Source organism: Chanodichthys erythropterus, chromosome 6, assembly GCF_024489055.1.
Source record: "Chanodichthys erythropterus isolate Z2021 chromosome 6, ASM2448905v1, whole genome shotgun sequence".
Lineage (NCBI taxonomy): Eukaryota > Metazoa > Chordata > Actinopteri > Cypriniformes > Xenocyprididae > Chanodichthys > Chanodichthys erythropterus.
In genome coordinates, this window is record NC_090226.1 from 2,730,901 (window position 1) to 2,753,197 (window position 22,297).

At 35.8% G+C, this 22,297-nt stretch overlaps 1 protein-coding gene across 6 annotated transcripts in view; it reads left to right on the forward strand.

Moving 5' to 3' along the window:
* Positions 1 to 22,297, forward strand: part of slmapa (sarcolemma associated protein a) — a 69,722-nt gene that overhangs the window by 43,183 nt on the left and 4,242 nt on the right. For 5 of the 6 annotated variants that reach the window (XM_067387718.1, XM_067387717.1, XM_067387720.1 and 2 more), the window contains 10 exons: positions 3,176 to 3,235; positions 3,411 to 3,485; positions 8,169 to 8,249; positions 8,540 to 8,599; positions 17,266 to 17,385; positions 17,494 to 17,568; positions 18,326 to 18,631; positions 19,850 to 19,967; positions 20,343 to 20,514; positions 21,110 to 21,244. In XM_067387718.1, coding sequence (XP_067243819.1) covers positions 3,176 to 3,235; positions 3,411 to 3,485; positions 8,169 to 8,249; positions 8,540 to 8,599; positions 17,266 to 17,385; positions 17,494 to 17,568; positions 18,326 to 18,631; positions 19,850 to 19,967; positions 20,343 to 20,514; positions 21,110 to 21,244 — 1,202 coding nt within the window. Of the gene's footprint in view, positions 1 to 3,175; positions 3,236 to 3,410; positions 3,486 to 8,006; positions 8,071 to 8,168; positions 8,250 to 8,539; positions 8,600 to 17,265; positions 17,386 to 17,493; positions 17,569 to 18,325; positions 18,632 to 19,849; positions 19,968 to 20,342; positions 20,515 to 21,109; positions 21,245 to 22,297 lie in introns of those variants that run through there. The other variant, XM_067387722.1, reaches the window with a different exon arrangement.

Genomic DNA, 22,297 nt, shown 5'->3' on the forward strand with positions numbered 1-22,297 from the left:
ACAGCCATACTAATAAATAATCTTTTTGATGAGCACCAAAGCAGGAAGCAGTTCTTGTTATTTTGCTTTGTAAAGTGAGGAAGGTGTTTACAGGGATATGAACTATAGAGGGCCTCAGACTGCAACTAATGTTATTTTTAATTTGCAACCAGTTTAAAGTCTAGTCTCTATGAAAGCTTGTTTTTGCCACCAAATAAAAAAGTAACAAGCAATTGCGACTTTTTATCTCGCAATTCTGATTATTTTTTTATCAGATTTGCGAGATTTAAACTCTCGCAATTGTGAGTTTTAAAGTCAGACTCGCAATTCTGACTTTTTTTGTTTTTCTCGCAGTTGTTCATTACGCAATTCTGACATTATAACTCAAAATTTGGACTTTTTTTCTCGCAATTAAGTTTTTGTCACACAATTCTGATTTTTTTTCCTCAGAATTGCATGATTTAAACTCGCAATTGCGTCTTAAAGTCAGAATTGCAACTTTTTTTCTCAGTATTGAGTTTTTATCTCACAATTCTGACTTGATTATTAAGTGTGATTTATAATATAGTTATACGAGTTATAAAGTCAGAATTGCAATTCTGAGGAAAAAACTTGCAATTGCGAGTTATAAAGTCAGAATGGCGTTTTTTTTTTTCTTGCAATTGCGAGTTTATCTCTCAATTCTGTTGAAAAAACTTGCAATTGCAAGTTATAAAGTCAGAATAGCGTTTTTTTTCTTGCAATTGTGAGTTTATATCTCACAATTCTGAGGAAAAAACTTGCAATTGCAAGTTATAATGTCAGAATAGCGTTTTTTTTCTTGCAATTGCGAGTTTATATCTCACAATTCTGAGGAAAAAACTTGCAATTGCGAATTATAAAGTCAGAATAGTGTTTTTTTTCTTGCAATTGCGAGTTTATATCTCACAATTCTGAGGAAAAAACTTGCAATTGCAAGTTATAATGTCAGAATAGCGTTTTTTTTCTTGCAATTGCGAGTTTATATCTCACAATTCTGAGGAAAAAACTTGCAATTGCAAGTTATAATGTCAGAATAGCGTTTTTTTTCTTGCAATTGCGAGTTTATATCTCAATTCTGAGGAAAAAACTTGCAATTGCGAGTTATAAAGTCAGAATAGTGTTTTTTTTTCTTGCAATTGCGAGTTTATATCTCACAATTCTGTTGAAAAAACTTGCAATTGCAAGTTATAATGTCAGAATAGCGTTTTTTTTCTTGCAATTGTGAGTTTATATCTCACAATTCTGAGGAAAAAACTTGCAATTGCGAGTTATAAAGTCAGAATAGCGTATTTTTTTTCTTGCAATTGCGAGTTTATATCTCACAATTCTGAGGAAAAAACTTGCAATCGCAAGTTATAAAGTCAGAATAGCGTTTTTTTTCTTGCAATTGCGAGTTTATATCACACGATTCTGAGGAAAAAACTTGCAATTGCGAGTTATAAAGTCAGAATAGCGTATTTTTTTTCTTGCAATTGCGAGTTTATATCACACGATTCTGAGGAAAAAACTTGCAATTGCGAGTTATAGTCAGAATAGTGTTTTTTTTTCTTGCAATTGCGAGTTTATATCTCACAATTCTGAGGAAAAAACTTGCAATTGCGAGTTATAAAGTCAGAATAGCGTTTTTTTTCTTGCAATTGCGAGTTTATATCACACGATTCTGAGGAAAAAACTTGCAATTGCGAGTTATAGTCAGAATAGTGTTTTTTTTTTTCTTGCAATTGCGAGTTTATATCTCACAATTCTGAGGAAAAAACTTGCAATTGCGAGTTATAAAGTCAGAATAGCGTTTTTTTTCTTGCAATTGGGAGTTTATATCACACAATTCTGACTATTCATATCTCGCAATTCTAAGAAAAAAAAAGTCAGAACTATGAGATAAAATCTTGCAATTACCATTTTTATTTCATGGCAGAAACAAGCTTCCGTAAGCCACTTTTGGCGATAGTAGGGAAAAAATTTGCCTGCGTCTATATACCGTTCATCAGATATCATCTTGCGAGGTAGCGTTTTTAGAGTGCGCACCAGTGTTTCTTGAATCTTTCCATGTTGTACACGCAAATGCAGTGTGAACAAATGACTCTTGTGAAGTGATTCTTTTTAGTAAGTAATTAAAACAATTCTTTGAGTTTGAATCAGACTCAGTCACTCTGTGGTTGATTCAGAATCGTTATTGAGTTCACAAATGGATCCATGAGTCATTTTGAACCGAGAACAATTACAGTTATTTGTACATTCGGATAAACAGACTTATTCAGATGACGTTTTATTAAAGATTCATATTCACAACAGACTTTTATTGTAATAAAATAATAAATGGTGTTTTAAAAAACAAATCCAAGTATTTTACAAAAATATTATTGGATAGCATAGTGAAGCCCAATTGTAAGGTTGAATTGACTATAAAGTAGTCAACTTTTTTTTTCTTTTTTTTTTTTGCGTTTTTAATGGGAAGAAATATGCAACCATCAATATCAAGTGATTTTGCAATTTTTAAGCTCCTCCAAAGCTCCAAATCTTGTGAAATTCCATCTTATTTTCTTGACATTTAATCTAAAAGATTGTTAAAATATTGTTTGGTGTATGCTTTGATTTGTATTTGATCTCAAGTTAGTTTTACTTCCTTAAACAAAGTTGAAAATTATGTTGCTGTTTTATGTATATTTAGCAATAAGGTTTGAGAAGCCGTGCTATATGTGTATATATTACACTATATTGCGGAACGGAGTGACCTCGAGTGCGTTCAGGGTTCGGTATTGGCTCTATCTGTTGTGTGATGTTGAATCTGTTTGTCTACAGCTAATCATAAACACTCCATGAGATTCATATAGTCTCCTAGCACATAAGTAAACATCCTCGACATGGATTCTTAACGAAAACACTCTGCATGCCATCTTTTCTCACTTCACCTCCAGCTGACCTGGTTTTTCTCTATTCCCGGGGATTTTCACTCTCACCAGCATGCGTTCTGAGGTCTATGAGCTTCCACTGACGCTTTACATGTGTCATTTTTGCTTTGTTCTGTATGTATGGGGAATACTACAAATGCGGTTTTGTTGCTGCTGATAATGTGTTCAGTTGGGCTGCATCAGTGTCCTTTAATAACTGAGATCAGACTTGATTTAGTGACCATGAAGAGACTTATACTGACATGACATTTCTCTTCTCTAACCAGCGGTGAGGCAGCTGAAGGAAGCTGTGGACTCATCCATTAACAAGCTGTCTAACTTTGACGGTAAGAGTGTGGATTGTTTTATTTTTTAATTGATTGATTTGTAAAGGCCTTTCCACACTACATATTGTTCACTCATTTAAGGTTTATTTGTTGACTCAAGAACAGTTTGTGTGCCCTGTCAGAAAATACTACTTGAGAAGAGACCTGTCAATTTTTTTCTTGTTTTATTCCACAGAGGTCATTGATGCACATCTTCAGAATAACCAGACGACAGTGGACAACAGCTTGGCCAGTCCAGACAGGCTTAAAGGTATCGTCACTTCAGTCAAGTTTCATCAAGTCTGTTTTTTTCTAGATTAAGCTAGTTTTAAGAGATCTGTCACATTACATTATGATGCAATATGATGGCAATGTTTTCACCCCTGGCCTCCATTTGAAATCAAATTAAACAACTGCGGTCTCTGGATGACAGGAATGAACATTACAGTTATTTTTAGCATCGTCAAAGAGCATGACCGGGTCAGGGTCATTACCGTACTGTTTCATCACATCTTCAGTTATGTTTTAGCTATCTGTCTATTATTATTACTACTATTATTATTGTTGTAAATAATAATAAGAGTTGGAAAAACTTTATTTTTTATTGTAAAATGTTTAAATCCATTCCGAAAGATATCAATAGGAAAGAAACTGTAACCGCTGTAACTTTTTCATTTGCAATTTAACGTTTAAATACTTTCTGCCTAATAATAATAATAATAATAATAGGTGAAAAAAAGAACTATTTATTGTAACTTTTTCTTTAGTTACAGTTTGAAATATTAAAACCAATTCAACTTACCTTGCACCCTTATTTTGTCTTTAAAATAGTGTTTTAATTGTTTTAAATCATGCAAACATGATTTAAAACATGCATTAAGTTATACTAGCTACTGCTGCATCAAATTCTAATGATCATGAATTGGATCCATTTAACATTCAGCATGCCTACATAAACATAAATACAAGAGAACAAAGATATATATGAAATAAACAGTGCTTTTAGGTAGCTTTAACATTTTTCAGGTACAGAAATATAAAAAATAACATTGCATATTCTTCACCGTATAAATAAAATCCATACATTATTATTACATTGCAGTGTTTCCCATACATTGACTAGACTGTGGCGGCCCACCACATTCTCAAAATGAAATGGAAATTAGGCTTGTCGCGATATTTAAATAGCCATCTGATAATTGCGTTCTTTCATATGGCAAAAGTGGGAGTCATAGAGCAAAAGAAATAGACTAGCACCAATTCAGTTTTTGTGTACTGTATTCAAACTCATCTGAAGCCATTTCATAGCTTCATGTGAGGGACAGAAGAATATGTGCATCGTTAAATTTAAGTTCACGGAAACTTGTCTTCCCTCCGCTGCAGCTGTCAAGCATTCGCATCTGCGCACTGCGATTCCGTATTGCTTCGAGCACATCATTCTGCACCCTGGATGCCCATAAGCGGTTTGTGCTGCTGTTTTGAAGCATTTCATATTATCATGGTTTTGCACACTGAAAGATATAAAGGTCGTATCTATAGCTTGTTGCCACATCAAAAATCTACACATTACATTTAAAATAAATGTCTTTTAATCTTACATTAATATAAATACATATAATTTTTACATATAAATCTAATATAAATATTTTTTTTTTCATTTCGTAATGCAAATAGTAATTTTTAAACTTTTTATTAACATTTGGAATTTATAAAATTATTGTGCAAAGTTTTTTCAAGAATTAGGCCAGCATAATTTTTGCTGCTGAATTATATAGTCACCTATTTATTTATTTATTGGTCAGCTTATGATTATATATTTTTTTAATCATTTGTTGTTCTTCTCTATAATGAAGTAGTGTGTTTAGTATATTCTGGATTGTCAAAGAGTGACCATTAGTTGCACAAATACAAATGTATAGATACAGGTCCTCACTAATAAATTAATTCAACAAAGGTAACTACATATTTTTTAATGGTTTAAATGTATACTCTACATGTTTGAACTATCATTTAGCCTACTATATGTTGTGTACGTGACTAATGTGCCCTACCATCACCGATAAATAAATGTACTTTTAAAGCACAAAATTGTTTACAAGAGAACAAGTTTCTTCATTGATCTAATCACTTAAATTTTGGTCTCAGAATGCACCAGATTTATGCATTTAAATTTAAAACGTACAAAAATTCCCCCCCCCAGAGGGACCGATGTCCACCCACCACATTCTCACAAAATCTTGTGGGAAACACTGTATTGAGACTAGACTTGTGCCGATATTTGGTAATGCGATAAATCGCGATAATGAATATGCACGATATTATAATCGTGGGCACTTCAGAATACCGTAAATAATAATTTATTGCCAATTATTAATTTTTTATAAGGCAATGAAGAATACTTTACCCATCAATCGTATAAAATGCTCAACAGCGCTGTATTCTGTGTCAAAAGGACACGCGCTCAGATGTAAACAATCCCAACGTGCACGAGAAGCACATGGCGGAACCAGTGAAGGAGACGAGCTGAATGAAAGTGCGCGTTCACTCTCTGACAGCAGAGGGCGCTGATGGAACAGCACCGTGCAGCGGTTACCACGGAAACCGTGCAAACAAAGTAACTGCGCTAGTGAAGTTTTTAAAATGCTTCAAACAGCCATTCATTTTTTTGTAATCTCAGTGTTGTTCATCACAGCACCAAATACTGAATACTTAAAAAAGACTTAATAGGCTATGTATTTTCAAACCTAAACATTTTTATATTTTAATCTGGACTACAACATGCCCTAATGATTAGAAATGTTCTGATTATTTGTTATTGTTCAGTAAAACTTTGAAAACATACAGCTTCATTAGTTAACATGTTAATTCATTATCACTAAACTGACAATAAAAATTCTTATAAAGTATTAATTATTATTAATTAATGTTAATTTCTTAGTTACTGTTTAATAACATTACTAAAATCAAAATAACTTATTTAATGGACCTGAGATAAAACTAACAATGATCAGTTGTGTTTCTTAACTAACATTAACAAAAAAATAACACTTTCTGTAACAAATGTAGCTATTGCTCAATCTTAGTTAATGCATTAAATAGAGTAAAGTGTTGTTTGTTATAGCCTAATTCTTTTGTATTTTTTCATTTGTTGTTTTTGTTTTATTACAAAAAGAGTTCTTAAACCTGTTAAACTGACAAAAATTGTTTTGCAACTTATTTTAATATCGTGATAATACTGTATACCGTGATAAAAGCTTCATCAATTAATCGCAACATGAAAATTTGATACTGTCACATGCCTAATTGAGACTTAGCTAAATTCTGCTGTACAACAATAATATATTTTCGAGTTAAACTGAACTTTTATTTTGACGGGTTGCCATGAAGACCATTAAGTTTCTGTTTATGATATGACTATAGATTTTCTCAAATGTAATGGTAAAATGCTCATGAACTGACTATGGAGATGGAATTCATACATTCATGTCCTCATATAGTGAGGCGACAGAGGCTGAAAAACACATGCTTGAGTGTGCGTGTGTGAGGTAAATTAAACATTCATTCATACAGAACATGCTGGATTCATATTTAAATAGTCTTTTTGCGGCTTAATATTCACAGACGCTAGTCTGTATCGCAATTTGATTCAAGTCTACTGACCTACTTTTTATTTATTCATCAATTTTGGCAAATTCCGTGTTATACAGTAAATTCCGTTTTTATGAGTGGATTCCGCGATTTTTCTGTGTTCCGGAAATCATGGGACCCTATGCATATTAATTCTTATGAAAGTTACAAAAGTTACTTAGTCAAGAGAGGTTTATTTATTTATTTATTTTGTCCTTTGTTTGATTAACATTAAAACGCAGACAGCAGGAATATTTGATCATGGATTAATCTTGGATTATGCAACAGACATTATACAGCTCAGTGCCTTCATGCAGTTAACACCATCAGTTTGTTATATCTGCCTTTTTCATGCTATAGCCAATATGGCGATGGTTGTAAATTGTAAAATATAAAGCAGCCGATAAAAATCCATTCCGCCTATAACCCCTTAATCAATGCAGAAAAAAATGAGTAGATCTGCTCTGGACCAGGTTGTGACCTCACGAAAGCTGCCTCATTGTGCTGAGAGATGCAGATGACGAGGTGGCATTTAGACCTTGACCCCGTGTCCAGCTATTGACCCCCTCAATCCCTTCAGATTAGAGACTAAGGTTACGGCCACACAGATTAGTGTGATCACTATTCACTGATCATCTATTATCTGACGACATCATTTTGTTTTTCTCCCATCAGTCCCATTGAGTCACCATTCGCTACATTGAGTTCAAAAGATCTATCATGTGATATAACAGCAGGAAGGGTGATTTTTGAGGTCATATATTGATTAAATGTTTGTGCAATGTTTGGCCTGATGTCTGAGAGTAATGAAAATATCTAGACAGCATTTACTGATTTACATTTCTAAGTACTGAAAATTTGAAGTGCAATTCAATAATATCAGATGATGCAGTATTTGTGGCATGCACATGTTGCCCGAAGGTTTTCTTTAGACCGCCGTCACCTCCCCCTGTTCAAACCCCATTTATAACTCATTTTAGTCCACATGGAGATTACTGCAGCACAAAACAAAAGTAGCAACTAGTTTAGCATGTGACTGTATGTCCATTTTGAAGCACAGGTCACTCAAATGACCATGTGTGGGCATTAACTACCACCAGCCAGAGAGGACGAACTACAGGGGGCTCATTCACCGCCTGCTATTGTAGATAAAGAGAAATTGACTCTTATATATTAACAGCCTATAAACACACTCCTGTTTAGACTAGGAAATTGAACTGGAGAGCCTGGTAAAGTTATAATCGCTGTCTTTTTTTGTTGTTTTAATGTTGTTTTGAGTTGTGTCCCCCCTCTTCTCTAAGTGGTTTGTTCCGCTCTGCCTCCATAGAAAACCAAATAGACGCTAAAGAGTGTGATATGTCAGATACTCTGAGCCCCAGCAAGGACAAAAGCAGTGACGACACATCAGGTACGTAAAACACGCGTGTGTTTTTAATGTGTGAATTGCTGTTTTGGTTTCTACTGCTTTTAAATGTATACATCCAACTTTTTTCCAATTTTTTTAAAAGGGCTATTTCATTTTTAGTTCCAAAATATAATAAATTATATGAAAAACTTACTTTTTATATACTTTTATGTCATTTATTTTTTCATACTATCCCTTTTTCATTCATTTTTTTCCTTTTGTTTATTTCTTTTTCATTCTGTAATGTTTTTGTTCTTTTTTCTTTCACTCGTTCCCTCATTCCCTCATTCCAGACGGACAGATGGATGAACAAGAACTGAACGAGCCCCAGAACAGGGTTTCTCTTCTGAAAGGTAATCTCTCCATTCTTTTGTGTTGAACTTCCCTGTCTGAAATGCCAGTGCTGATGTGGGTGTGTTTGTGTGATTTGGCTGAACTGGAGTGTTAGTCACCCTCTTTATCTGCACTCATTAGAGGTCAGTGGACTGGTATGTGGCACAACTGTACAGATTAACAGGGTGTGTTATTCCCCAATGCGACTATATATGGTCTACATCTGCTGGAGGTGACAGCGGTTGGACCCACAAGGTGTTAGCGGTGGGCTTGAGTCGTCCTCTTGGCGTGGAGCTGAACAGGTGTCTCTGCGTCATCCTGGTTCATCTCCCTCCCTCACATCTTTCCCCTCGTCCCACTTTATGTTCCAGGGGAGGACATTACGGAATGTAAACCAATTACAGCCCAATTAGACACTGAGTACTTTCACAATGTCACGTACAGCTGCTGTTCAGACGTCTGTCAGAAGAAAATGACTGTTGGTTTGAACTGATAAAATGTATCTCTTTTTAGAATTCTAAATGTGTTTAGTGTTACATTTTCAAACTTTCAAAAGTGATTTAAAGGGATACTCCACCCAATTTACTCACCTTCATGTTGTTCCAAGATGGTATGATTTTCTTTCTTGAATGAAACATTTAAAGAAGATATTTTTTATACAATGGAGGTCAATAGACTTCAATGTTGTTTAGTAACCAACATTCTTCAAAATATCTTCTTTGGTGTTACACAGTCTTATAGGTTTGGAACTACACGAGGGTGAGTAAATAATAACAATTTTCATTTTGGGTGGAGTATCCCTTTAAATTACTCTGAAAGTTTGAAGCTTTCCCATTTCACATTTAGAACTGTGAAATTAAAAAGTGAAAAATTGCTCATACTACTTGGGATTTGAAGAAAGCATGGACTAAAAAAGACTTGACAAGTCATATCTGAGGGTGAATGCAACATCCTCAAAATACTCAGATCATCTTAGCAACTGCATAGTAGGGCTGGGCGACTTTTTCAGAACGTTTGACATTTAGATTTTTTTATTTGTTTAACTAGTCGACTTAAAAACATAACTACAACATGATTCAATTTACATTCTCTTTTTTTAACCATATACTAATGTAAAATAAGAAAAATGCTAAATATTCCAAAAAGTAATAGCAATAAATAACACCAGTAATAGGCCATTATTAACAGTAAATGCTTTGTAAAAACAGAAAATAACAGCACCAAAAATGTCAAACATACAGTAGTAGTTCTTTACAGGTTTTTGCATTCAGGCCCAGATTGGCTAATCGGGAGCACTGGGAGAATTCCCGGTGGGCCGATCAGTTTATTTGGCTTACTCATATCGTAATAATAGTAGGCAAATAATAAAATTTGGCCTATAACTTATGTTATGTTGCTTGATATGCTATTACACATTGGCCAACAATATTCGTTTTTCTGTCCAACTAGCTTAACCAGACAGTAAAATGTGATTTTGTAAAAAAAAATTTAAACAAACGTAATAGCCTACTTTAATATTTTACTGTAAAGTTCTGCAATTTTGTAGGATTTATGGTATTTTTTGTTATTTATTTGCCTCAATTTGTAATAATTTAAGTATATACATTTATATAAAATAGCAAAAAAAATTGTTAAATCCACTTTAATAAAGATCTACATTTCTAAATTTCATTCATAGTGATAGACATGAAAAATGTGCCTGGGTTTAGTGGATGATTACAGCCATCTATTGGAAAGCAAACGCTTAATGAAATTAAAATTAAAATAACATGAATTTTAAACTACAGCCACTAGATGGCTAGAGAATTAATCAATGGTTCACATTATAAAATCATTATTATAACTATAAAAATAACTCTATCACATTTTAGCATTTTTTTGTACTATCATGGGTAGTTGAAGATATTTTTGAAAAATTACAATTATTTACAAGGTTTTAGAGAACAGTGCACTATTGCAGACTTATATACTGAGGTTTTAATTGCATTATTTTAATATAGTCAGTTGTGGATTAAATTAATTATAAAACGATAAAAATAATAAAATCGAGGCAAAACTTTTAATTCGAAAAAAATCAGAAAAATCATCCAGCCCTACTGCATAGCAATATACTGGTATCAGCCCACATTTGCCAAGCACTACGACAGTGAATTTTGCACGGGCAAGCAGAAAATGTAGTTTCTTACATGATACTTGTCACTTGCAGGTGTCAACAATAGAATATTTAAAAATTAATGAATGAATGGTGATGAAATGGGCACAACAGTGGCATATAGCAGAATTTAGCACTAGTATTTCGCTTTCTAATTGTCAGGCTGGCGAGGGGATTTGCCCCCTTCTCATGCGGTTCGTCTCAGATGTCATTAGCTCAATTGTGACTCTCGCTCACACATGTTGAAAATGTTGATCTGCTCTCACCCTGCTGAGTCACACCAGACGGCAGTACATGCAGACATTTGACTCCCACACATTCATTTCCATTAAGGTTTATCTGTAAATGTGCTATATAGTCATACTTAATAACATTCATAATGCATTATTCCATTTGCAGTCCATTTATTTAAACTAAACTACAAAAGCAGTACCTTCAGAAATCATACTGTGATGTTAAAGGTTGTTAAGCTCTTGCCGGGGCACCCAAAAAGCCCCTGTTTCCATTTCTGTTCGTAGACTCATTGTCTCTGTGTAGCTTTAGTTTGGCCATGTGTGACTCTAGACTCATATGATACCTACATAATACCTAAATAAGAGATATGACACAGTGGATAATTTTGGAAACTCTTGGTGTGTGTCCATTCAGAATGACGCCATTACTTTAACATTTACCTCATTCATTTTTCTAATTAATCTGTTTGAAACTAATATCTGCTAGCCAATATTTCCCCATGTTTTTCAAATACTGTTAACCAATTAGGCAAGTTCTCATTGAACAAAAATGTTGTTCAGACTTGCATCGCGTTTGGTTTAATTCAGTCTAAGTGGGCTCTCGTGCTCCCAGTGAGCTCATGTCCTTTAACGGGACGTCAGATAAGGAGCACTGGCTCTTGTTAAATGGATCAGGGAGGAAGTTCCAGTTTCAGCACCTCATTGTTTGTGGGCACTCTTGATGAAGTGTAGTCTGCCAGGCAGACTCAGAGGCGGCCAAGATGAGGGTGACGTCTGCTGCCACCTCTGAGGATCATTAGAGTCAGTTTTTGCCTTTTTCTTCCTTTATTTTTTGTGTTTGATTAAAGGGGGGTTATTCTACCATCTATTATTCTATTATTCCTAAACACCAGTAGAACTAATGATGTAACTGATGTAGGAAAGTCACGCTAACTGTTTGGTGCAAAACAAAAACCCACTAGCAACATAAGTGGACTTCAGACCTGTACGTTAGGTTACATTGCCGAATACTCAATATGCATTGATATTTAAATGTAGCCTGTCATATTTTAATGTGCTAATATGCAAAAATGATTTTGCACAAAGTGAATTAATTTAGTAATACAACCAAGGGAAGTTAACTCTTTTTATCTCCCATTAAATCAATAGTTCTCAACCTTTTTGACTCCAGTGACCAGACTTTAGTCAGTGTGTAATGTTGCCATGCCGTCATTTTACGCCGGACTGCTTCACAAACGAGGGTCAATTCAATGCTGGATTTGCACAAAAGATTAACATGACGGCACATGCTAGTGGATGAGTTGAATCAACTCCACAGCAACTACATCAATTTATCCACTAACCATTCAGAAACGTCTAAAAGTTGTAACTTCTTCCTGAGTCTCTCCATCAGTGTCGACTCCGGTTTGAACAATGTAAGACTGAACACTTTCGTCATTTTGGCTGCGTGAGATTCTCCAGCTTTGTTGTTGTTGAGCTGTTAAAGCTCTGCCCTTTTCTGGAAAGGGGGCGGGAGCAGCAGCTCATTTGCATTTAAAGAGATGTACACAAATACAGTGTGTTTTTGCTCTCAACCAAATAGTGGCAAATTTGACAAGCTATAATAAATGATCTGTGGGGGATTTTGAGCTGAAACTTCACACCAGAGACTTATTTTACATTTTGTAAAGCATTATAGGTATGAATGTTCATGAATGTTTCAATAATGCAGTGCCTCCCACACATAGACTTTACTTGGGCGGGCCGCCCACGTATAATAACGGCCGCCCAAGTATATTCGGAGACACATTTTTGCTTTTATTATTTTTATCCTTATATTTTTTATGTCCACGCAAGATAATGAAACCATCCGCGATCGATTAACTAGTCTTTCGTACTCGTTATGTGTGCGTCAGAACTGTTTACTCCCGCTAACATTCCCACGGGCGCTGCATTTTGCAAAGTCACAAGGGGGCGCTGTTGCGCTTTCTACAAGCTCACGTAACAGCGCTTCAGACTGCTTCGAAGTGATTCTCAATCAATGAAAAGCGCAGATTTATGCAAAGTGATTGCTAATGAACTCAAGTTGATGAATTATTACAATGTCTACTTTATGGCTTTTATATAAAATATAAAAGGACGATTGTAAGATCAGCCTGCAATAGTACAGACATTTCAAAATAAGAGTACCTGTGTATTTCGGGCTTGTTTATAATTAAAAGTCACACGCTAAGTTTTTTTCTTTTTCTTTTGGGCATTATTGGTGTTTTGGTTACACAATAAATTGTATTTAATTTGATTTCCATTTAATTCATAGTAAATTATTGTAGTCTCCCCCACAGGAAGAAAAGACTAAGAACATTATTTGACACATATATTATTCATTTTATAAATTTTTCTAGTAAAATCTGTGTCCCATTCACTGAGAGAGACACTATATGACAGCAAGGAGAACATAGGAAAATGTGAACCATTTAAATCAGTGGTCGCCAACCCGTCGATCGCGATCGACCGGTCGATCTTTATCACTGTTCCAGTAGCTCGCGAAAATAACAAATATCTCCAGTCTTTGTACTGTATTTTTGTATTTATTTTATTTTTGGGCGCTACTGGGACAGACAGATAAAGGTAAATAGCCCACATCATTTCTGAGTCTGTAAACAGCCGTTAACAAGAGGCCAGAGACGCTTAAGACGGACGCAGAGAGGAGACAATTCTGTAGCAGGCAGATCAGCTCACTGTTCACGATGCTCGAAATATAGGAAGTATATAATAATGAATTTGGGTGAGGGCTTATATGAATGCATCTTTAAAAGGAGATCAGTCTTCAGAAAGATTTCGATGGCAATGGCATTTTATTTTCCTCTTACCTTAGAATATAGTAGCTAATTATTAGCGCATTTCAGTATTGTTTACAGCAGTAACCAAGGAAACGCTGTATTACTGCTGCTCCATAAGCGCCACCTGCTGTTGAATTTACGTTTTTGTTTCATGTTTTTTTGTGTATGTAGCATAATTGAAAATTACAATTTCACAAAGATAAAGTCAGATTGTTCTGTTTCTGCTTTAAATCCAGAAATTAAATCTAATTAAAACAAAAAACAAAAAAACTGCTCATGCAACGTGCGTAGTTTCTTTGTTTGGATTGTGATCAAAAAGCAGTGGTTCCCAATTTGAAATGGCTATGTATTTTTGTTTATTATAATAATATTAATAATAAATATCTGCAACCAGTATCAGAATCGGCCAATTTGCTTGTAAAAATAAATAAATAAATCAGAATCTACATTGGCCACAAAAAAATACTAAATACAATCTGGGCTGTCTTTTTCTATCAAGTAGATCTTGTCTTTCAAAAAGGTCGAGTGACCACTGATTTAAATGCTGTAATTTTGCATAATTTACAATGCCTAATAATGCATAATGTTAGCATGTAATTAATGTATATGTTATTTAATTAAAATTAACTTCAATAAATAAAAATACTGTTAAAAATCACACATTATTTGTTTGTCACATGTAGTAGACCATTTTTGTGCCGTGGGTAATAGGAGGATTTTTCACCCGGCTACCACCGCAAGTATATTTCAAACCTGTGGGAAGCGCTGTAATGAATTTAAATGATTTATATGATGTGTTTTTTTAACTCACAAAAAGCAATTTCTCAGCAGTTTCTACTGATTTTAAATATTTCAAAGCTTGACAAGAAAATATTTATTATATTTATTATTGGAATTTGCATATATTTTACAGATGTTATTAGTTTCCATTACTTTTTTTAAAAAATCTCACTTTTAAATATCCTTAATATATTTTAAGTTTCTCAAGACAACAAGAACCCTTGTTCTTAAAAATGATGTTCAGGGAATTAAGATGTAAGCCAGTTTTAATCTTGGTTTTTGCATATATTAAATAAATTTAAGAATTTTTTGGACCACTACTGAATCACGGCGCCCTGATTTAGAACCACTACACACAGATGTCATGTGTCTGAGAGACAAATATGTTAAGTCGACATCTTAAGCCATCATATCAGTTTATTATCAGTCAGCATTCTGCTGTATTTGTTTTGGATCATAACACATTTGCATTTGCTTTCCGATTTGATTTGTCCAACAAGCTTTTGCAAAATGTGCCTCTTGAGGGCGCTGTTGAATAGCTATGAAATGCTCTCTTTTGCCACAAGATTGCATCTACACTGAGGCGTCTGGCACGAGTTATTCAATTGCCTTAATGAAGAGTTATCTGCACATATGTAACCTTATATGGCTGTGATACTCAATCTCAGCCATAAAATTCTTTTGAGACGCTCTTGATGAAATCACCGAAGGAGGAGCAGAATGAGATTACACACCATTTTATGCCCCCTCTCATTAAATGAATGGCGCAACTTCAGAAACGACAAGTTCGTTACATCATTTTGCCTGAAAGCAACTCCCTCGCTCACAGTAAACACCCTTCGTCTGACATCATGACAGATTACCAGTCCTTAAATTAGCACATGACTTCACCGACATCTGTAGATTGTTCTGAGAGGGGGGACATTCATCAGTTTATGGTCAGAGGAGGTTTCCCAAAAGCCTGTTGTTACAAGACCACATGAGAGACCAACTGGATGCTCCTCAGAGAGACTGCAGGGGCGCAAATGTACGTTTGCTCAGCATGAAGTCGTATGAGAAAACTCAGTAAAATGTCTAATGTCTCTTTTGCTTGGCCTGGTGCAGGTCATCTCAATGGCCCATTTGTAGATCTTCCATTAGAGCGTGCTCGGTTGCGTAATCAGGCATTAAGTTGTCTATAGTCTGAGGCCGATGCTTTTTAGATGTTCTGTTGTCTTGTTTGATGCATGCCGGGCTGTGCGTGTTGATTCATTCACTGACAGACTGAGCACACAGAAATGCTTTGTGCTTGGAAGACCCTTCACATAATGAATCGATTCTGGTTTGCAGTAATGAAGTTTTAGTGCTTGATGTTTCTGCCCATGTGGTCGAAAAGAATCATTTGTGGCTCCCAATGTTTGGACTGAGTTTTGACCCGTCGTGATGGATTGGTCTCATGCTCACAGCTTTGGGCTGTTAGGAAAGCTAAGCAGATGAGAGAAGTGTTTTTAGCACAAATGTTATTTGATATGTCTGCAGTGAAAGGATCAGTTTATTAGTAATTATATATATATTTTTTTTTTTTTTTCAGTTTTTCTGTGCCGCTAGCTTTGCGACCCAGTGTAGCAGCAACACAATGTTTGTTTAAAGCAATTAAATAACAGATAACTGTCTTTAGATATGGCTAAAAATTACAGATAACAGTAGCTGACATTACACTTTTTTTATATTCAAAGTACCTATTCAATTCTAGTTTATATGTATAGCACTTTTCACTACATTATAGATATGATTTGATATACATTCTTAATACAGAATTTAATTGTTCATAGTAATAGTTCACATGAAATTCCTTAAAGGGGACCTATTATGCCTTTTCACAAGATGTAATATAAGTCTCTGGTGTCTCCAGAATGTGTCTGTGAAGTTTCAGCTCAAAATACCCCACAGATCATTTATTATAGCTTGTCAAAATTACCTCCATTTGGGTGTGAGCAAAAACACGTCATTTTTGTGTGTGTCCCTTTAAATGCAAATGAGCTGCTGCTCCCCGCCCCCTTTCCAGAAGAGGGCGGAGCTTTAACAGCTCAACAACAACAACAAAGCTGGAGAATCTCACGCAGCCAAAATGAGGATTGTCAGTAACGGTGTTCAGCCTTACATTGTTCAAACCGGAGTCGTCACTGATGGAGAGACTCCGTTACAACTTTTAGACGTTTCTGAATGATTAGTGGATAAATTTATGTAGTTGCTGTGGAGTTGATTCAACTCATCCACTAGCATGTTAATGTTAATCTTTTGTGCAAATCCAGCGTTGAAATGAACAAAACTCTACTACAACAACTCTTCTTCTTCTCTAAAGCAGCCCAACATGGCCTCACCCCCTTTGTTTTGTGTTTTTGGGGGCGGAGTTTATGTAAATTTTGGGGCTTGTGATGTCACTAACCCTGGAAGAAGCTTGTTGTAGCTGTTTATTGTGCTTTAAACAAGTATAATTTTGCAACACTAAATGCCCAGTGTTACAATTTTTGCAACGCTTTCCCAAATTATACCCTAATGTAAGTTTTGTCATTCATGTGATGCAGGTTTAGTTATAAATGAAATACTTGGGGTTTAAGGTTTCACTCATTAGGTCAGTTTATCTCTTACTGTCTTTTACCTCATGTCAACCATGTTGTTTCTTCATGCTCCCTCACTGTTCCATCTGCTCTGTGTGTTTGTAGAAATGGACAGGAACCTGGAAGCTGGAGACACTGAGCAGGTCATTCCACACCTCCACAGAGAGCTACAGGAGGCCCAGGAGCTCGCCAACACTGGCAAACAGAAATGCCTTGAACTTCAAGGTACATCAGGGTGTTAAGTGTTCATTTAATAGTGATTCAGCATCAATAATCGAGTGTCATGATTGCACTGGGTTTAGCATGAATCATTGAACGTCTTTTTCTCATCAGCCCTGCTGGAGGAGGAGAGGAAAACCAACAGACAGCAGACTGAAGAATCTGCTAAACAGATCCGCTTCTTACAGAGTGAGTCCTTCAAACACTTCAAACACAAATTTCTGCAGTGTTTTGGCTTTCTCTTCGTAAAGTGCAGAGTTTAAATGTGGCTGTAATAACTTGTTTTGATGACCTTTTTATTCAAACATACGTTAAATAATTAAGACAGGTTAAGTAAACAAAATATATAAAGGACGTTTTTGCGTATATTTTAGCAAAATGCTCCTCTTTATCATTTTTTTATTAATGGTCATTGAATGGCTTTTCTGAGGTAAATGTAACATTATTTGACTTGTTTTGAAGTTTTATTGATGTCTTTTCACTGTTGAAACACTGATTATATGATAAATTTCAGTAAGTTGTACTGTATCTTTTTTAACAAACCTTCTGATGTTCATTCATGTTTATTTCATGCTATAACTAGTAGTAAAGATTAACAGATGATCGGTTCACGTTCCGCTTGAACTGAGGCGCTACAGCGATCTGTCGCTACACATTAAAGAGCACCAAAACAACATTTATTGAATTGGTATAAAATTGACAGACTTTGTTGCATATCAAAACAAAGTCACAAAGCACAATGCTTATTGTGATTATTGTTTGGGACCCGCGCTATAAATAATGTTTAGTGATGTTTTGCTTTACATTTAACAGTTCAATAGATCTCAGTTCATCAAAATGATTTCAACCCTCCAAAACGGTTTTGAACAAAACCAAAAATTAATTTTTCATTGCATCACAACCCGTCAATCATGGTATAATCACTGTAACTCATCTTTCTCTTCAGCTCAACTAGCGAAGCTCCAGTCTGACATGGAGGCTCTACGTGAGCAGAGGGAAAACACTATTTCCACCACCCGAGAGGAGCTCTACAGCGCTCAGGAAGAGATCCTGGTGCTCCGGCATGCCATGGAGGCCGCCACTGCCGAGCGGGAACGGGATATCGCCGCCCTGCAGGGAGACCTAAGCATCGTCACCGCTGAACTGGACAAATGGAGACAGACAGCAGCCAAGTATGAAGTGGAGATCAGCAACCTGCAGGCCAGCTTCCAGCTTCAGAGCCAGCACCAGGAAAGAGCTAGCCAACTCCAAGGTACTGACACACCACCACCATTCGTTTTTGGTCAGCAGTCAGCTTAGCATGTCGTCATTACAGCTCCTGCGGTGAACCTGCTGTGCTCCTGATGTGCTGTTTGGCTTGTAATGTTAACTGTGTCTCTCTGGATGCCATAAATCAAGCTGACTTCAGAGGAACAATGGCTGAGATCATCACTGATCTGCTGTTCTTTGATCTCTCTGTTCTTTAGCGCCTTTGATTCCTGTTTGGAAACATTTGTTTCATCTCATTTGCATAGATTTAGCTTTATTTTTTCATCTTTTTGAGTTTATATACATTAATGGACATGACAAGAAACGTAAAAGTTTGAGTAATATTCCTGTTTTACTGCTTTTATGTTAATATCTAACAGTCAGAAAGAAATCCAGACACCAGAAAATCCTGACAAAAATGCACCAAATTAGTGTATTAGAATGATTTCTGAAGGATCATGTGACACTGAAGACTGGAGTAATGATACTGAAAATTCAGCTTTGATCACAGAAATAAATAACATTTTTAAATATATTCAAATGGTGATTGTGATATTTTACGATTGTAAGTTTGAACATCGAATATAACTGCACAGGGAAGATTTTGTGTTTATGGTTATACCATCAAAACAATGTAATTTTATTTATTTGCTGTGCTACCTAGTTTTATTTTATTCTAGTCTTTAAGTTCTGGAACATTCATTTAATTACACATAACTGATTTCTTCACATATTGAGAATGCACACATGCTGTTTTAATTTGTCTGCCTTACTGGGTCTTTCTCTCCGGGCCCTCTTTAATGTGTCGTCCAGAGTCACGGAAACAGTTTTATTATCGTCCATCCTGCTGGGTTTATTTATTATTTATTGGATCTTTGTTCTGCTTTTCACAGAAAAATGTATAAGTGTTTTGACAGTGCTTCTGAGATCTTTTTAATCCATGTTAGGCTACACAAACTCTCATCCAGTGAAATAAAACAGGATACATTTAATAGTAGCGATTTGTACCAAAATAAAAATTCCGAGTTGAAACCAAAAAGTCTGGACACAACACACTGGGCTGAAATCCAGAAAGTATATATATATATATATCTTGTAACAAGTTTACTTTAATGAACAGAACAATTACATAGTTGCATTTGAATACATTCAAGTATAACGGGGGTGAATGGAGGTGTTCAATTTGATCATTTTCTCCCCCCTCTCTGTTTCTGTCTGTCAGGTGAATTGGAGAAGCTTCAGGCTGAGTGTTCTGGTCTGCAGAATGAATGTGACAGCCTTCGGGCTGAGAAGACAACGCTAATGCAGAAACTCCACAGACTAGAGGAAGAGCTCGACAGGTGGGTCACATGCACACAAACAGGCCAACAGGGCCATTTTGACTGTCGTTTAGATAATCTCACACAACAAAAGTGAGTCACCAGGATTTAACATGTTTTGAAGTATGTTGTCAGATTCCACACCGGCTTTGAATCACTCACCATATTACCCAACTCCATCTTGACAGGTTACCATTGTAATATTGAAGTGCGTTTGTCCTGTACTTCAGCGTGCTGATGTTATCATCTTGCTATAAGCTCATCTGCCCTAAAGCTTCACATCCACTCTACAGCATTGTTCTACAACATTCTTTTTCATGACATGAATTTATTCCATTAATTAACTCTAGGGAATGTAAACTGAAGAGTATTTATTTCCTTTTCTTTGTATCGCAGCTCCAGAGAGCGGAGTGCTACGTTGAGCAGCAGTCTAAATGCTCTGGAGAAATCCCAGGGTGACCTGGAGAATAAACTGGGGTCAATACAAGACCAGCACCAACAGGACGCTAGCAAACTGAAGGTCCAACTGGCCCAAGCAGAGACCCGTACCAGAGACCTGCAGAAGGAGGTACGATCCAATGCTTTACCCATTCACCCAGGCAATATGTTGCAACTAAGCTGCAAAAACATCACAACCATGATCACACAAAAGTTGTTTTGTTTTATTTCAAAGAAATTAATGTTCCTTCAGCAAGGGCACATAAAATTGATTGAAAGTGACAGCAAAGACATTTATAATGTTACAAAAGATTCTATTTCGAATAAATGCTGTTCTTTTAAACTGTGTATCACAGTTTCCACTAAAATATTAAGCAGTGCAACTGTTTTCAACATTGATACAAATCAGAAATGTAGTAGCAAATCTTTATCTTTAGTAGCATATTAGGCTACTGAAGGATCATGTGACACTGAAGAAAATTCAGCTTTGATCACTGGAATAAATTACATTTTAAAATAGATTCACATAGAAAAGAGCTACTTGAAATTGCAATAATATTTCATAATTTTTACTGTATTTTTGATCAAATAAATGCAGCATTGGTGTGCACTTTTTTTTTTTTCAAAAAGAGAAATTATCGGCCCAAACTTTTGAGCAGTAGTGACCATCAACCTTTTTTTTTTTTTTTTTTAATGATTGCATGTTATTCTCTCTTCCTCTCTAGTATGATGACACTCAGAATCTGCTGTCAGATCTCCGGCAGCGGTATGAGCAGACGGAGCAGGAGAAACTCTCCATCAACGATGAGCTGGAACAGTGCAAGGTCAACCTCAAACTCCTGCAAGAGAAGGGCAGCAATGTGAGTCACGCAACCAGCACGTTTCATTTGCAATGCAACAAAATAAACCTTGAACACACTGCATTTCAGCCAGCATCAAGATCTTTATACTTCGATTAAATAGCTGTCGTATACATTATGCCATTTAATGCAGTTGTCAGCAACCAGTGATAGGTCTTACTTCACAGTTTTGCACGGCTCTGGAAAACACAGTAGAACACACTTACAGTACGATTTTGTGAGTTGTTAGCAAAAATTCTTTGCTAACACCTACATTTTCAGATGCAACAAGCTAGAGAGAACATCATAGGTGCATTCTACGGAGCCCTGCACGACATGCAGGAAAATAAATCTTGCGCACGATTTACTGTTTCGTTCTCTTGATTTGCTAAATGGTGCGCACGATTTACTATTTCGTTCCCTCGATTTGTTAAATGGTGCGCACTATTTACTATTTCATCCTCGATTTGCTAAATGGTGTGCACGATTTACTATTTCGTTCCCTCAATTTGTTAAATGGTGCGCACGATTTACTACTTCATCCTCGATTTGCTAAATGGTGCGCACGATTTACTATTTAGTTCCCTTGATTTGCTAAATGGTGCGCACGATTTACTATTTCGTTCCCTCAATTTGTTAAATGGTGCGCACTATTTACTATTTCATCCTCGATTTGCTAAATGGTGCGCACGATTTACTATTTCGTTCCCTCGATTTGTTAAATGGTGCGCAGATTTACTATTTCGTTCCCTTGATTTGCTAAATGGTGCGCACGATTTACTATTCCGTTCCCTCGATTTGCTAAATGGTGCGCACGATTTACTATTTCATCCTCGATTTGCTAAATGGTGCGCAGATTTACTGTTTCGTTCTCTTGATTTGCTAAATGGTGCGCACGATTTACTATTTCGTTCCCTCGATTTGTTAAATGGTGCGCACTATTTACTATTTCATCCTCGATTTGCTAAATGGTGTGCACGATTTACTATTTCGTTCCCTCAATTTGTTAAATGGTGCGCACGATTTACTATTTCATCCTCGATTTGCTAAATGGTGCGCACGATTTACTATTTA